Source organism: Gallinula chloropus (assembly GCF_964237585.1).
Source record: "Gallinula chloropus genome assembly, chromosome: 19".
NCBI lineage: Eukaryota > Metazoa > Chordata > Aves > Gruiformes > Rallidae > Gallinula > Gallinula chloropus.
Window position 1 is genome coordinate 3,978,975 of NC_140104.1, and position 12,608 is coordinate 3,991,582.

Sequence of the window (12,608 nt, forward strand, 5' to 3'; positions counted from 1 at the left end):
AAGAAATCGAAGAGGGTTTTTAAGTCTCGTTTGTTAAACTAAAGTATTTAATCTAGAAACGTGTAGGTATCAGCAGCATCTAAATCACTGCTCAAACCAGCTATACAGCATATTTCACATGCATCATCTTCTAAAGGCTGTGAAGTGGAATTCAGCATGGCTCTCTTTTAAACTAATGATAAATGCGCCACTGTTATCGCCCCTGCAACACAAAACCCCTATTCAACAGGCAGGATCACTCTGGATGGTAAGACGACCTTTAAATATTTTTCCTCTGGCAATACGACACAAAGGAAAAATTTCACAACACTAAAAATTGTGAAACACCTCAGACATACCAATCTGAAGGTACAACAAAGCCCAAACCTCTTATTTGTAGGCAACGCTGTTTAAAGTCTTGTTTTCAATCACTGCTTAAATTGATCTTCCTGGAAAATCACTCTTTGTATAATATAAAACGAGGTTTTTTAAAAAAAAAAAAAACAAACAACATTTTGCACTGTCAAAGCTGATTTTCAGGTAGAGCAAAGCAGTCCTTATTTTGGCTACTACAGTGGTACTTTGGCTAGAAAACAATTCCATTGTTTGTGACAGAAATATAAGGAAGAACCACGTATCAGCATAACATCCTACCAAGAATGAGTGAAAAGCCAGTCTGAGCTCATGGATCCAGAAAACCCTCACCAGTCCCCCTAGCCCGGTTCCTACCAAGCTTTCAAATTCAAACCAAAATATTTTAGTCTCTGGCATTAGCCAAGTAGAAAAACAAAAGTTAAAAAAAGATACAAAAGCACCTTCATTACTCTAAAATTTGGAAATCCTGGGTTAGTGAGGAATGTGAAGCTCAGGTTGTGATGGTGCCACACCAGCTCTTTCCTTGGCATCCGAGATCAGTCGCTCCCTACCCACCATGGCCACAGAACGGAAGGACTTGCTTCTGAAACACACATGTGGGAACATGCTTGCTTCTGCAAGGTGAGATGAAGTTGAAAAAAAAAAAAATAATAAAAACTTCTTCACCTTTTTAAAATCAGCAAGAAAAAAAGCAAATCCTTGTGGAACAGAGGAGAAAAGCCCTTTTTTAAAAAATCCCTAAACTTGTATTTAAATCTTCAGGCTGCACTGCAAGATTTGCCATGTCCTTCCCCTGCAGTGGGCAGTTGGGGAAAACATACATCACTTTTTACAATTTCTACACTACAAAGGAAGAGCGGGGGAAAAAAAATAAATCAAAGGAATTACAGCAGTTGACTTTAATACATCACGAAGCAAAGAAAAGCCTCTTTGGGAATGTCTCTTCCAAAGCTGCCACAAAGCAAAGCTTGGTTCACATCCCACTTTAGAGCTCTGTAAAGTCGATGCATGATTTTCCCTGTTGTATACAGCTTACGGAGGGCAAAACTGTGCTGGTAGAACAGCAGAGGCTTTACACCGAGGTACGTTGTTTTCTGTGTTAGAGATCTTTAAAGGGCTCTAACTGCCTCAGTACAACAGGGCTTATATCAATTCAGACAGATCAGACAGCTGGGATTCTGTGCAGACAGGGATAGGCACTGGGTCTGTGCGCCCACAAGAAGTACTGAAGACAACAACACTACCTGCAAAGGTGCTGAAGGCTAAGCAATGGCACATGAAATCAATGCTGATGTTATACAACTGGTTCCTTTCAGCTGGTTGATGGTTTGTCATCACTGAAAAGAGCAGTTTTTCTTGGAAGTCAAAACGGTGGTACAAACTGCCTAACAACACACGCAAGGCTCTCAAAGGCTCGAGGGGAGCAGCTCGCTCAGCATCCCAACGCACAGAGCGTATAAAGCCCACAGGAATCCTGAGGCTGCAGCTGTCTTCATCCCAAGTAGGCTTCGTTCTCCAAGGTAGGGGCCTCCAAGCACTCTTCTACTATGCATAAAAGATCTTACAAAGTCTCTTGTTGAAAAGGGTTCATAAATCTTAGTGTTACTCTTGTAATTGCAAAGCCACTGAGGCTCACAAGGATGTTCAAGGATCTTCCCTGCAGAGTTGCCCACTGTTACACACAGAAAAACCATTTTAAGAACAATAACCGATCAGAAACAAGCATGAAGGGTCTTTGACCCAGATGGCCTTGTACATGAGCACATAACCTGTTTCTGATGCCCAAATAGCACCTTATCCACAAAGCTGTGACAGTGTTTTCAGAAGCCCTGCCCAGCCAATGGAGTCTGTAGCCAGCAGTGCTGAGCGAACAGTGCGGCTCCCTCAAGCCAGCCCGATCAAAGTTCACCAAGACTCCAGAGATGATTGAGGATGAATCAAGTCCTCTTTATCTTACTCTAAAAGAGAAACAGGCAAAACACCTAGGGGACTATTACATCTACTATCAGGAAAGTGAGTTTGCTTTGAGGGCAAGAGATAGCCAAAGCCGGAGCTTTTTTCTCCTACGCCATATTTTTCTTCATTCGTTGTGCTTTCCATGCTGCTGAACAGAAGCCACTAGTAATTATGACTTCAATTATTTTAATCTTTAAAGGTAAATTACACCACTTATCCCAGTGGAGACATGTTTTTAAATAAAACATGAAAGTAACACAAATAAAAATGGACACAAATCTAATCAAGCAGGTCCTACTCTTAATAAAATTAAGAAAGAGTAATCCCATCATCATAAAAACAAATAGCTTTGGCGATATTTATAAGTATGAATATTATATAACAGAGATCTTTGTGTGTAGGCTTATTAAGATCGCTGCCGATTTAAACAGCTGAAGTTAGCGCAGTGTCCGCTCCAGTTCGTCCGCACAGAAACCAGCCCCCGCCATACCGACCCCCCCCCCCCCAATTAGCCTCCCTCAACTTATAGCTAAGGTCAAACATCAGTGGAAAAGGGCTAAAAGTGATAAATCTGTGGCATTAACTACTGCACTCCTTTTAATAGAATCCAGCATAAACTCAAACCAGCCTTGCGCTCAGCCTGAACCATTTATCTGAGACAAAAATGTCTTCTTGACAAAAACCAGATCTCCTTTAATAAAAGTAAGGCAGACAGTATTATGCTCTGAGGGAATCCTGTTGCTCTTTTTATATTTATACATATAAAGAATTCTTCTGTAATACAGGGAGATAGAAAAAGTGAAGAAAATTAATGCCAAATATCTGCATATTAGACCATCAGGCTCAGCCTTTGTGAAAGCTGTTCGGATGAAGCACTGGTGCTCAAAAGCACCGGTGTTAACGGCTGATGGAACTACCTATTGAGTTGAAGTTTTATTATTGAACGTGCTTTATTCTTTTAGCTTCTTCCTGCTTCGAATCAAAGTTTCACAACAATTCTTCTTCCTGATAAATATCTTTATTTAGTTCAATTATTATCAACTCCTTACCAAATGAAAATGAACTTTTGAATCTGTGGCAGTCTGCATTTTTTTACCCCCCCCCCCCAAAATTCGTCTTTAATGCAATAAAAAGTTAATAGGGAACAGGGGAAAAAAAAAAGCACCAATCGCATTTTAAAACATAAAAAGATCAACATGTTATCTTATTTTTCTAAGTTATTTTTGAAATATTTCCTCAAATATTTTCATGTGTTTTGGATGATCTGGGAAAGCAACACAACGCTATCTCATCAATCACATGGCTCTATCAAAAGCATTAGGAATCCAGTTTTGTATTTTTAAATGACCGCATATTTCTCTGTCAACTACATGTTAGATGTTTAACAGATTTACATTCAGTCACAAAAACCGGCGACTTTTGGGAAAGGTCATTATTGCAGCCTACACGTGGGTGGCCTAGCTGATGAATTAATTAAGAATACAGAAACAAAGGTCGAAAGAAAATAATTTTTCTTTAAAACTCAAGCCGCTAACGTCTTACACATTTAATTCCAATTACTGGAAAAGAGGACATCTGTACCGCTTTAGTTTTAGCCATTTCAACTCATTAACAGATTCAAATAAATAGCCTTTACATCTAACTGAAAAGTTTGCTAACACTTCATTAGAAGGAAGTTTAAACAAGCACACAACCTTGTTAACATATTTTGGTTTACCACAAAGTTACTTGGGCATCTCTAGAATTATTTTTACTCCCTTTACAAATATATTATGACAGCCAACTTCAATAATTCTACATTCCTTCGCATTTATTTAATTACTTCATAATTCCAGTTTTCTTAAAGTACCACCAATTTTGAAAGTAGGAGCTACCATATACACAACTGCTGGGGATGAGATTTCACTGCAGTATCTACATTCATATGGTCTATTAAAAATATTTTCCCTACAGATTTAATCTGGCAAGATTACATTAGAAGACTTCTTTGGTCTTTAATTGTATATTTTTGAGACGTAACCTAGTGTTTCAACCTCTGCTGTGGTAGCACGGTACATTTCGTGAAATGCACTGAGTTCCACCCCACGTTCATTATACTGGATAGCTTGGAAATGGCAGATAGAATAAAACCTAGTGAAAACATAAAGCTGTAGTTAGTCCTTCTGGCCTAGGTTCACGTACTGTTCCTATCAGCAGATGAGTCCGTATGCCCGTACATGCACAGAGCAGCTCGGTCCATCTTTAAAACCTGGGTTGCTATGATCAAACTACTTGGCAAACCTTTATATATATATTTAAAAAGCCAAACACCTAAACACACCTGCTACCTCACTGAAAAAATCCTTATTTCTCCTTCAAAACAACATGTTCACCTTAGATTTACTGTCTTCTTTTCCCATCTTCTTTCCCTTTTAGAAACATATTTCTTCCTTTGTAATTTTTTTTTTACTATATGTTATCTTAAGGATGTATTTTATTACTGGGAAATTATTTTATTTCATTACCACAGCCAAATTCCAAGTTGGGCTGAGCAGGGAGATAGAAACCTTCATCGACCTGAAGGAGGTCGATACCTTTCCGTTACATTGTTCCTTTCTGCTTCAGAAATTCCTCTCATTTGGGATCAGACTGACAACCTCTGCAAACTATGCAGGCAGACACAAATGTATTTACAGAGTTGCCCGACAAATCTCTGATGAAAGGGATGTGAGGCTTTCAAACTGCTAATTCAGTCCAGAAAACACTTGGTAGGCATTACTGATTCTTGTGGTTTCCCAGTCAGTTTGGGAACACTGATGCTTGTGCTGGGCACAGCCATCCCACCGTATCCCCATCCAGCAGCAAGGAAATATCCCAAAACTAGCATCTCCATCACAGGAGGAAGCAGGAATGCCACCAAATGTTTCTTTGTGCCCACCCATACCTCTTATTTCCCACCTGGAATCTGAAAACTGAGATGATAAACCAAGAACATTATTTAAAAAATGAAATCACTGCCATGCAGCATTGAAAAACTTAGAGCAAACTATCTGCTGTGCCATGATTACGTCCCTAAGACAGAGGTGAAGCTGGGCTCTGCAATCCCAAATCTTCTCAATCACTCTTTGATTTCAACCAAAGTGTTGGTAAAGATGCAGGATGACTGCCATCAGCAAACAATTTGCCCCAGAAGAGTAAAGTAATTTGAGAAATGAGTACAACGAGGAAGAGCCACACAGATTTCAAATCGCATGATGCTCAACCCCGAGCCTGTGCCGAAGCCTGTGAGCAACCCATTTAGTTCAGTGAGATTACTCACACCATTTAAAGGTCAGACTTGCCAAAACGCTTTCCTGAGCTGAAGCTTCACTCAATTACTCTGTAACAACTAGTCAGGAGTACCCAGCTAGTACAAATACGTGCCATCTGAACAGGAGCACGCCATTTCTTGCAGGCTTGCCTGCTGCTGCCAGCACACGAGCGCAGGATCCCTGCCAGGCTCCTTGGGACAAGTTGACTCTCACAACCGCCCAAGTTGGAATCCCCCTCGTTCCAATGAAGCTGTCTGCACAGCAACTCATGTTTCCACAAGGAAAATGATGGGCAGGAACTCTGTGGTGATGGTGAGCACACACGACACCCCTTCACCAGAAAGTCTCTTACTGGGGCAGTGTTGAAGGAGAGGATTTATTTACACCATGTACAAAATCTGTTTATTTTTCATCAGCTTTCTTTTCACTAGACACACATTTTAGTAGGGAAAGGATGTTAAAAAGTCTTCTGTACCATGAAAACCTAACAATGGAGAAGTTAAGATTATTGCCTTTTTCCTGGCCAAAAATATTATGATAATTCTGGAAGCAAGTCTCAGCACTGAAAATAAATTATTAATTTAATCACATTTTAAAATTTCAGATCACAAACCCCCGAATGGTAGATGTACAATTAGGGTATTTAACTTAGAGCCTCCTCCTCCCTAGAGACTCAAGACAAAAATTATTTGACTAGGACCGATGGCTTATTTATGTTACAGCAGCAGTATTTGGACAAGGCAAGCGTTATCATTTTTACAACTACTTTTCCATAGTGCCCTTTAGGCTTGATAGCTCCCTACTATTGTTAAGGTCAGAGGACAAGTTCATAAAACCCCTAAATCATACATAACAAGCCTTAAAAACCTAAGATATATCATTTTTTTCCCCCCTAGGCCTACGCAGAAGAATCAAAGCACAGACAATGACCATCAGAAATAATGACCACATTAAACAAGGCTTCATGAGAAATTTATGAAGCAAAATTTTTCTTCATTTTTTTTTTTCTGGCAATACACAAAGAGCCCAAAGCCCCCATTTCCAGGAAATAAAAACACACCCCAACAGTCAAGAGACTTATTTTAAGACCTGTCTCTGAAATATTAAGCAAAATATGTTATTTTTTCCATTTTGTTTTTAATTTTGCAAGAAAAGGCCTACAAAATTCTATGAACAATCCCTTTTCTACGTAACATCATTTGGCTACATGACTTCTCAGGAACAGTCCCAGCTCAAAGCTCATGCCAGGGGTTTTCTGTGGCTCGGTTGTTTCCAAGTAAAATATCTTTTTTTCCTCTCAGGTAAGAAAAGAAAATAACTCGACTACTGATTTGTCATTAATACCTTGATAATTTAACCTGCAACAAGCATCCCAAAGGCAGGGGAAAAAAAGAAAAAAGAAATCGTTTCCTTTTTTAAAGTCAATACATCTGATCATTAGGAAAAAAAACCTTTTCAAAACTTAATACAGAATAATGAAGCATGCAGAAGTCCTGCATAACCCCTGACTGCAGGGGCAGACACCGAAAGATGAAACAATTGATAGAATCAAAAGGCACGGCTATCTTCTCTGTCATAAAGACAATAAACCCCACCAATTTTAAGTCTGTCTGATAAAGGTATGGATTTTTTTTTAATAACTGGTTTTGCCTGATGCACTATTCTGTCTATTATTAGTGAAACAGGACATGTGCATGATTGCATTTTAGTTTTGACATCCATGTCCAATTATAAGCATTTAGACTTAATATTCAACTTTGCTCATCTTTTTTAAACTGGAATTCGACAATTCACCGCATTTCCAAACAATCACCTTTTCCTGCCACATTACATACATTAAATACAATCAGACTACACACACACTTCAGCTGATCAGCATAAATCAACGTCAATTACCACCAAGTGTTGGAGAGACAAAATGTGACACTTCACACTCGATCTCGTCAAAGCGTCACATAAATATGTTCGAAGGACAATATATATTTTGGCTTCATTTCAGCCCCGAAAAGGACTTTATCGCGGCCACGCGTGTCTGTAAAAGTTTCTGACCTGGGAAAAAAAGTCTCATCTAGTTCTCATTTTCAAAAGCCCAGAATATATTTTTCCTGAGATTTTTGTGGAACCGAATGCAATTCTGTGCAAACCACATTACCTGCCCTTCTGCAACCGTCTCTGTATCAATGATGGTGATGATTCCAGGCACCAGAGGACTGCGACGAATGTTGCTATGAGCTAAAATTTCTTCTTCGGTTGCTCCTGACGGCAGCGTCCCTGTCAGCTGCGTAACTACTTTCCCAACCATTGTGAGTCCAGTCTTTATTGTCTATAAAAAGAAAGAGAACCAATAAACGATGTTTTGCAGATCTATCTTGAATTTTCTTTCCCAGCACAATTAATATAACTAGACTGTGCACAGCAGAAGCACGTATAACAAATGCTTTTAGAAGTGATATATGAGCTGTGAAAGCCTGTAGGTAACAAATATCTTGAGAAAATAATTAGCACCCTATCAATTTATTCACCTTTAGCTTGGAATTAAATGTTTCCAAAACAGTCATGAAGAAAGAAACATTTTGATGTTGTCTGAATATCACAGTTTTCTCTTTAACTTTGTTATTTACTTCTTCCAAGGGGGACAAGAGCACAGATAGTTAGAAGCAGCAGATGCTGAAGCCAAGAGGGGTGTGTGTGGAGGGCAGCGTTACGTGGAGAAATACTTATAGCCCCGAATGGTTCCTGCTAAAATAGTGCTGTCTTCTGCACAAGGGCAGGACACGAGGCATTGGGCCTCTGAGATACAGGGCAGGCACATTCACTCCCCAGCAGTTGTGCCTTCTGTGGAATTAAAGCTGGATGTGGGGCTGTAACCCTGCAAAATTTCAAAGCCATCCTCAAGGTACTGGAGAAAGCACAGGCACATCCCGTGAGAAGTGGTGAGACTTTCTACTTTGCATGCTTGCCAGGAGCAGGTATGAAAACATATTCATTGCACCAGATTTTATTATCTAAAAATGCCAAAGGCCATTAAAATGTTATTTTATTTGCAGAAAGTGGGAGAGTACGCACGACAGGAGACACACACAGGTTTAAAAAGCCAAACCAACCCAAACTACAACTTAAAATGTTTTCTCCTTGATTCAAGGACTCTGCCTTATTTGCCTACAAAGAGCTGAGCAGATTTATTATGCAATATAAGTAAGAAATCGCCAAAGAGATCAGAACGGAATGACACTGTAACAAGCCAATTCTTAACTAAAAAGACAAGCTAAGCTGCCTGCTAAATTGAAAAGGAAAAAAACTGTACAGATCACAGGCTGAAACCAAGAAGCAGCCACAAATCAATTGCAACTGCTTTGTTTAGTGCTAAAATCTCAAACTGCAGTGATTAGAAAACACATTAGTGTTCATCAATTAGCAGCCAAACGTTTGTTTTAATAATTCATAGGAAATGACTTACACAAAGTCTGTTAGTGTGTTGTCAGGAAAACCTCTGAAGGGCCAACAGAATTAGGCGCCACACTGTATCGATGGCAATATCCAGCCAGGAAGCCTGATTAACCTCTGAGATGCCTCAGCTGATGTACTTACCCCATTAATGCTAATGGAGATACTACCACTTAAAATCGAGCCGTGCCTTTATCATAGGAATGTCTTTGGGGTTTCAAGTCTTTAGTAATATCCTGCCATTTGTTTCTTATTATTTCTTTTTATACTCAGACGCAACAAACGAGCATAAAACAAACTCAAAGAGTGGCAAATTCAGAAGACTGAAGAAGCCTAACATAAAGCAGATAGCAGGAGGGGAGGAACGGACCTAAAATAGACCCAGTGCCATCACCAGACTGCATTTCAACAGGCACTTTCCTTACAAAAACCAACAAGGCAGGTTTCTGGATGACACTTAAATTGTATAAAACACACTGGTAGTTTATACAGCAGAAAAGAGAAATCAGGACAGACATACTCCATGGCAAAATACCTCCACGAGGTAAGAGACTGAGAGTTGTAACTAAGCTTTTTTTAGAGAAGATCTTACACAAAAAAAAAAACCTAGAGAGATTGGATGACAGAGTGCCAAGTATAAATTTATAGCTCTCTAGAAAAAAATTAACACGCTTATCTAGCAAAATGAATTACCACTACATGTGAGATAGGCTGCAACTGCAGGACTACTGAGAAGTACTAGGTGTACAGAGACGTGGCTGAGGCCATTAGCTCAGAAATATCAGTGCAAGACCATTACAGCACTTACTTCTCTGTGCTGTGTGTATATTTGCAAAAAATTTCCCTGGTAATCTTTAACCTTTCCCATGCCATATCAGCTGTCCCCTCCATCCATTAGAGCTAATGACCTTGCTCTCACATAAGCTGTTAGTACTCATTAAGAAGTTATCAGGTAACAAGAGAAAACAGATGCAGCCTTTGCTAAATCACTTTACTGCTCCGGGATTAAAAGATACGGAGAAAGAATCAACTAAAAGAAGTTATGAGGTGAGAAGAACTTGGTTTATAATTTGACGCTAGACATTCGACAGAGCAAATACATTTTAAATGAAATAGGTTGAAGTTTGCACTGTCCTTTGTCACTGCTGGGAACTGCCAGTGCATAATCAGTGACATTTTCTTATAAATAAAATTAAAACACTTGATCCGATTCCCTCTGTAAGCAACGACACGCGTTGTGCGAACAGGCAAATTATCTGCATGCCCACGTGTGCCCTATCTACTTAGGAATAAGACTGCTCGCATTCATTCAAATATAAAGAAACACATATATTTAATTAGAACAAATGTATGCACTCATACCTCATTTAATTGAAAAATAAGTACGACTTTAATTAGATGAGCAAATTAAAATGCATCATTCAGTGCCCTGTTAGGCTGTTTTGTTCCAACAAAGGTCTTGCATCCTTTTAATGACAGAACAACAGATTGCTGCTGTTTCTGATAATAAACACACTTTCCGTGATTTATTTGTTTACAAATGAAAAAAAAATCTATAAAAAGCAGAAAAAGATATCAAAAGGATAACGCCTTGGTAATCAACAGCGTGAAAGCCTCGCGGTGGGCTCCAACACAATGAACAATCAATTAGAGATTCATGTTCAAATTAAATGTTTGTTGAAATGCTCCTGCTTCCCTGTCCTGCTCCTGCCACATGCTCTGAGAAGAGGCCAGGGAAGAAAATTTATCAGGAAATTCACCGCCAATGGCATGGCAGGTTTGACTGCTGGGAATACACCCTGATGGAAAGGTCTGCAGGAGCTCCACCTGGATAGAGCTGAAACGTCACTTGCCCACAGACACACTGGGACCAAACCTCTCTTTGAGAGGCAGGTGAATATCTTTGCCTATGTCCTCTTCCTTGCTGCATCCAAATGGATAAACATGGATAATTCTAACAGGCAATTTCACATCTGGATGCTTATCCAACCAAGCACGTGAGGGTTCCCCAGTGCTAATACTGTTCATCAATAACAGGCTTCATTCAGAAAGATATTATATGTCCTTTCTACCCTGTTTGCTCAAACTAGAATGAAAAGAATCTTTATCCCATACGGAACAACATTCACTTCTCCAATATTATATTTGCTAAATATCAACCTGAATTGAAAACTTGACATATTTTCCATCTCAAGAAATCTGCTTGGCCAAATTACAGAAATTATCACATCTTTTGAAAACATGAACAGGCAGAAACCCACCAAACAAGTGTGGGGAAATGGAAATAAGACATTGAGCTGGAAAAAATACAAGTTTTTCCAGCAACAGCAGGAAACAACGTTCTTCCAAGATGCATCTAAGGAGAAACAGGAAAGAATTCAATTTTCAAAATAAAAATCCTTCTAGGAATTATAAAATCAAACGGAAAGACAGTGTAAAGGAATTCTTCATAGCGTTACCAGAATAACAAAAGATTTGGCACCAGTAAAAAGACTCCAATGTGACTGTAATTCTGACCTCAGTATTCCTAGTTAACGGGGGAGCTTTTGACTCTTATGTTATCTGATTTAGGATGAAATTTATTTGCTGAATCAAGGATAGCCTAGAGCAGCACCTCACACTGAGTACAGCCCGGCTGCTCACCACCGGGTCATTCTAAAGCATTTCTCCAAGGGAACGCTGTTCAATGTCTTGTACTGCCACTGAGACCTTCTACAAAGCACCTGAAAGGTAATTTTCAAAAGCAACCCTGTTGAAAGGAGTCTTTTTTTTCTCAGACTTATCCCCTCCTTTATGTACCTGTGAACATACCTGTCAATGAACCTGGAACCCAAACAGAGAAGAGATGTGCAATCCAAGACAATCTTTCAGATCAAGAACTGTCATGGAACCCATTCTGAACCAGAAAGCAGCAGTGTAGGGAACAGAAAAGGACATTCACTTTCCAAAAACCTCAATACCCCAGCTGATAAACAAACTAGAAACCCCCACAGGCTGACAAGATGTAACACCAGTAGAGATTTATAAACAAAGACCTAAGCAGGGAGTCAAGTTTGTGGTGAGGTAGTGACATGGACAAAGAGCAGCAGATATTTGTTGGACTATATATTTGCCAGCAAGAAAAGTCAGCGTTTCAGTCACCAGAGAGGTGAACTTGCCAGATCGTAAGCCAAGATTCAGTGAAATCGGTAATAAATTAAACATTTCAGATTTAGCACTCTGCAGTCAGAGGTGAATAACAAATTAATAGAGCCAGGCTGAGAGAATGCTCAAGAGCCAATCATGCAAATACTGAGAATTGTATTAGTATTAATCTTGTCTATTACAGCAACATCCAAGAGCCAGTCAAGAGCAAAAGCAACGTGCTAGGCAAAACACATCGTACAGAGACCGTGCTCTTCCGATTATCCCTCTTCCTAACTTTCACTCGTACTGTGTCTCCGCAGGGAGACCAACAATATTTCTTCCCCTATGATTATAAACACATTTTCTCTTTGCTATCTATTCACATGTTGCAACATCACTACTTCAGCGTTTGCATATGTTCAGCTTAATGTGGAATCA

The 12,608-nt window shown here is 39.4% G+C and overlaps 1 protein-coding gene across 3 annotated transcripts in view; it reads right to left on the reverse strand.

The window, feature by feature from the left end:
• BCAS3 (BCAS3 microtubule associated cell migration factor) overlaps positions 1-12,608 on the reverse strand; it is a gene marked incomplete at its 5' end in the record, with an annotated part of 348,271 nt that overhangs the window by 273,480 nt on the left and 62,183 nt on the right. For all 3 annotated transcript variants that reach the window (XM_084273336.1, XM_084273335.1, XM_084273334.1), the window contains one exon: positions 7,753-7,923. In XM_084273336.1, the coding sequence (XP_084129462.1) occupies positions 7,753-7,923 (171 nt within the window). The remainder of the gene's footprint in view (positions 1-7,752; positions 7,924-12,608) is intronic.